At 39.1% G+C, this 3,861-nt stretch overlaps 1 protein-coding gene across 1 annotated transcript in view; it reads right to left on the reverse strand.

The window, feature by feature from the left end:
• LOC121919162 (spermatogenesis-associated protein 7 homolog) overlaps nucleotides 1-3,861 on the reverse strand; it is a 106,029-nt gene that overhangs the window by 855 nt on the left and 101,313 nt on the right. The window contains exon 11 of the mRNA XM_042445463.1: nucleotides 417-493. Coding sequence (XP_042301397.1) covers nucleotides 417-493 — 77 coding nt within the window. The remainder of the gene's footprint in view (nucleotides 1-416; nucleotides 494-3,861) is intronic.

Raw genomic sequence — 3,861 nt, forward strand, 5'->3', positions numbered from 1 at the left:
ATATATATATATATATATATATATATATATATATATATATATATATATAGTTCTCCATATTTTTAAAAAACAATCTGCAAATTTTGGAATTCCTCCAAACTTGCTGAAACCTCCTCCTTATGCTTTGGTGGTGGTCTTTTTACTACATAAAAATCAGTACACAGTGTTGGCTATCAATGTATAAGCATTAACAATATGTCTGCATGGAGAAATCTGGAGCTCCACAGATAACGTCTGCAAATAATTAGGCTTAACTAAAGTTTAATACTGCATTATCATCTACATGGTAAACCTTCACTTGTAGCAAACTATTACACTTGTCTGCTTCTTCTGCTTCGGAAGACCATTGGAACTTGAAAACTGACTATGCATAAGGCACATTGAGCTGGCTACTCCTGGGCTCCAAGCCAGTGTACCTGACAGAAGGATCTGGCAAATGAGTGCAGATGTTCAAGTCTTGCTTCAGGGCTTGAAAGATTCTTTGCATTTTTACCTAATTAAAAGAAGTGAAAAGAGATGAGGGAAGTTTTAAAAAGAGAACGGTAAGTTTTGTCAGGACTGTGAAAGTCTTACTACATATATTGGAATGATATCCCAGTAACTGAAATATTTAGGACAATCTAATTCACTAAGAACTTCTTCATGTGCTTAATTACAATTTAAAAAGCTTTCCATTTTCAAATGGTGCCTCCTGATATTACACGAATGGGTACACCAACACTCATAAGTACATTTAGCTTTATCCAAAGCTAGGTTTCTTCCACTTAGGAAACGTCAGTCCTCTTCTCTTTCCTTCCATTCCACCATATGGAGGCTATCTGTGGTTTATTTCAGTCTGAAAAATTGGCACCATTGCCACAATGAAACATTTCTTCCTTTTCCAGATTAACCAAATTTTAATGGTAATTGCAAAAAGCAGTGAGAACCTCAGTGGCTGCCAAATTCTGGTGGCAGAGGGATAGTTATCATTTTGGGGGAATCCAATACAACAACCCTGCAATGCTCAGAAGTTGCTCACCTCTTCTCAGAGTGAAGGGGAAACCATACAGGTTAATATCATTTACACTGAAAGCATTGCTGCCAATTCCTATGCTGAATATCTCACTTCCTTGATAAATCTTTCGCAAACACTCCTCATTCTTCAGCAATTAATAATTCTTCAAGTACAAACTCTTCATGGCCTCCAACATTTCACAAATAAAAACAAGCACACATGTGACCAAATAACATCAGAACATGGTCAAGCTTCTGATGTTCAGGAAGAATGCACAATATAAGAGGGCTTGCAGCAGGTTGCCTTTGCCAAGGTCTACAGAAGAGGGCAAGATTCTGTCCCTTCCTGTCCTTTCTCCCTGTTAAGTCATTTGGGTGCCAGCTAGTACAGTGGTACCTCGGGTTACGAAATTAATTCGTTCCGCGGCTAATTTCGTAACCCGAAAAACCTTCGTAACCTGAATTGCCATAGGCGCTAATGGAAAAAAAATAGCTCTCTGCTGCCCTCCGGTGGCGAAATAGCGCCGAGGTTTTTTTCGTAACCCGAAAAAACCTTCGTAAGCCGAAACAATAAATCCCTATGGGATTTTTTCGTATCCCGAAAAATTCGTAAGCTGGGTAATTCGTATCCCGGGGTACCACTGTATTGGATTTTGGACTCATTTTGTAGCAGCTGAAGTAAACTGGGGACAAAGCGGGAAGAGGAGAGAGAAACTAGGACATTTTATAAGCAGTGGAAAATATTTGGCAACAGATGATTACTCAGAACTGTCCCTGACAATCTGGGGAGTTGGAGGCTATGATATGTTGAAGTGCCATTTTTTCTGGCACTTTTTGTTTGCCTTTTGATAGAATATAAGACTGTGAATGGTTAGTAATTGTTAGGAGGTGACCTTCAGCAGTACTAGTTTGTAAAAGGCCTCTAAACACTAGCTGAGGGAAACAAGAACAGCAGGACACTGTGTGCCCTACTTGGGGCTTCCCATGGATAGCTGGTGGCCATTGTAGAACAGACTGCTGGATTAGTGGCCATTGGTATGATCCAGCAGGATGCCAATGTTCTTAATTCAGGATTATGCTAAAACATAGTTCACATTCCCTCCCCCAGCTTTCTTTACATCTTACAGATTTACCTTTTTGTTTAATGTCTAACTCAAAGTATTACTCAAGAATCGTAATGCAAATACTTGTCCTTCCTTGTCCTTATCGGAATTGGCTCTTGAATTTAATCTCAAGAACTCTGCACAGCAATCTAAATTTTAGCAAATTCCTTTTTTTAAAAAAAGGTTTATGAAGAAGAAATTAAAAACAAAAACACCAAGAAATCCATCATTTGTCACAACTGAGGCTAGTTCCTCATTTGCAATAGGTTTCATTATGCACTTTTGGTGGCCTGAAATGTATTAATGCCATAGAAAACAATTCAGAACTGCATGATCGAAAGCCCCCTTCCCCATGAGATGGTACAAGAATTTTCTGAACAGAGGCAGCTGCTTGCGATCATTGTCACATGTAAGGAAATTAGACAGTGGGTTCTGTTATTTATAAACCACTTTTCTGGTCATAATGTCCTCTCAAGGGCAGTATACAACATTTCATTAAAAACCATAAACAGCTGTAGAATATAACTCTGCAACAAAACCACAACACACAAATGGAGGAAAATTAATCTCAGCAAATAACATTTTTTTAAAAAAAAAGACTAAACAAAAATCATTTGTTACTTTATTATTATTACTTAAATGCCACATGCATTTCATAGGGGACACATTTGCTTAGCTGGGAGATACCCGCCAGAAAGCACATCTTAGCAAGTATATCTATCCCAACAGACTATTTAATTTTGCTAAATATCTGCTATTTGAGCTCATGTTATGGATTTATTAAGGACACACATAAAGACCTGTTTCTCCAAGCCTTAATTTAATTTCCACTTCTACCTTTACAGTGTGGTTATTAATGAGGAAGGCACAAGCTAGAAGAGGCTGCAAAGTTTGCTTTTGCATGGGTCTACAAGGAAGGGCAAGATTTCCCCCTCTATTCTCCCCACACCAAATTAATTAAGAACAAACTTTTTTTATAGTTTAAACTCATTTTCACAGATGAAAACCAGGAAATGTGTGGCCAAATAACATCAGAATTAGTCAAGATTCTGAAGCTGAGGAAGAACATACAAGCTTGGAGAGAATACAGCAGTTTGCTTTTGCCAGGTCTACACCTTCCAGTCCTCTTTCCCTGCTGAGCTAACTGGGTGCAAAGCTCTTTTGCACTTTGAATTCATTTTGGAGCAACTGAAGTAATGAGATAACTTCAGAGCAACTAAAAAAGTGAGAGGACAGAGGGTTAATCAGGTCTGTCCCTGTCAAATGGGGACAATTGGAGGGTATGTAGAAATGGAAATAAAGGAAGATTTTTATATATAGTTTTGTAATTTTGAGTGGTCATCTATACCCGATATTGCCATTTCCATCAAGTCTCTGAGGGCCAGTTAAGCTTTTACAATATGGTTTCTATATCTATGTACTTGGCAGGGTACATAGAGAGAAAGGTAGGCCATTGCCATTGGGCCTCCCTAAAGGAACTGAACCCTTCCCACAAGGCATCTGACTCCATCCTGGCCTCCGAGGGGGAGAGAGGGTGGTCCAATGCCATCAGGCCTATCCTTAAGATACAGAGCCCTCCATCTGCCTTGGTCCAGGCCTCAGAGGGAGAGAAGAATGCTGGACCTGATCCTCTTCTCCCGCCACCATTCCATTCTCCTTTTGTGTCGTGTCTTCTTAGAGTGTAAGCCTGAAGGCAGGGAACCGTCTAATTAAAAGATTTTATGTACAGTGCTGTGTAAATTTACAGCGCTATATAAATAAAGCT

This window comes from Sceloporus undulatus, chromosome 1 (genome assembly GCF_019175285.1).
Source record: "Sceloporus undulatus isolate JIND9_A2432 ecotype Alabama chromosome 1, SceUnd_v1.1, whole genome shotgun sequence".
Lineage (NCBI taxonomy): Eukaryota > Metazoa > Chordata > Lepidosauria > Squamata > Phrynosomatidae > Sceloporus > Sceloporus undulatus.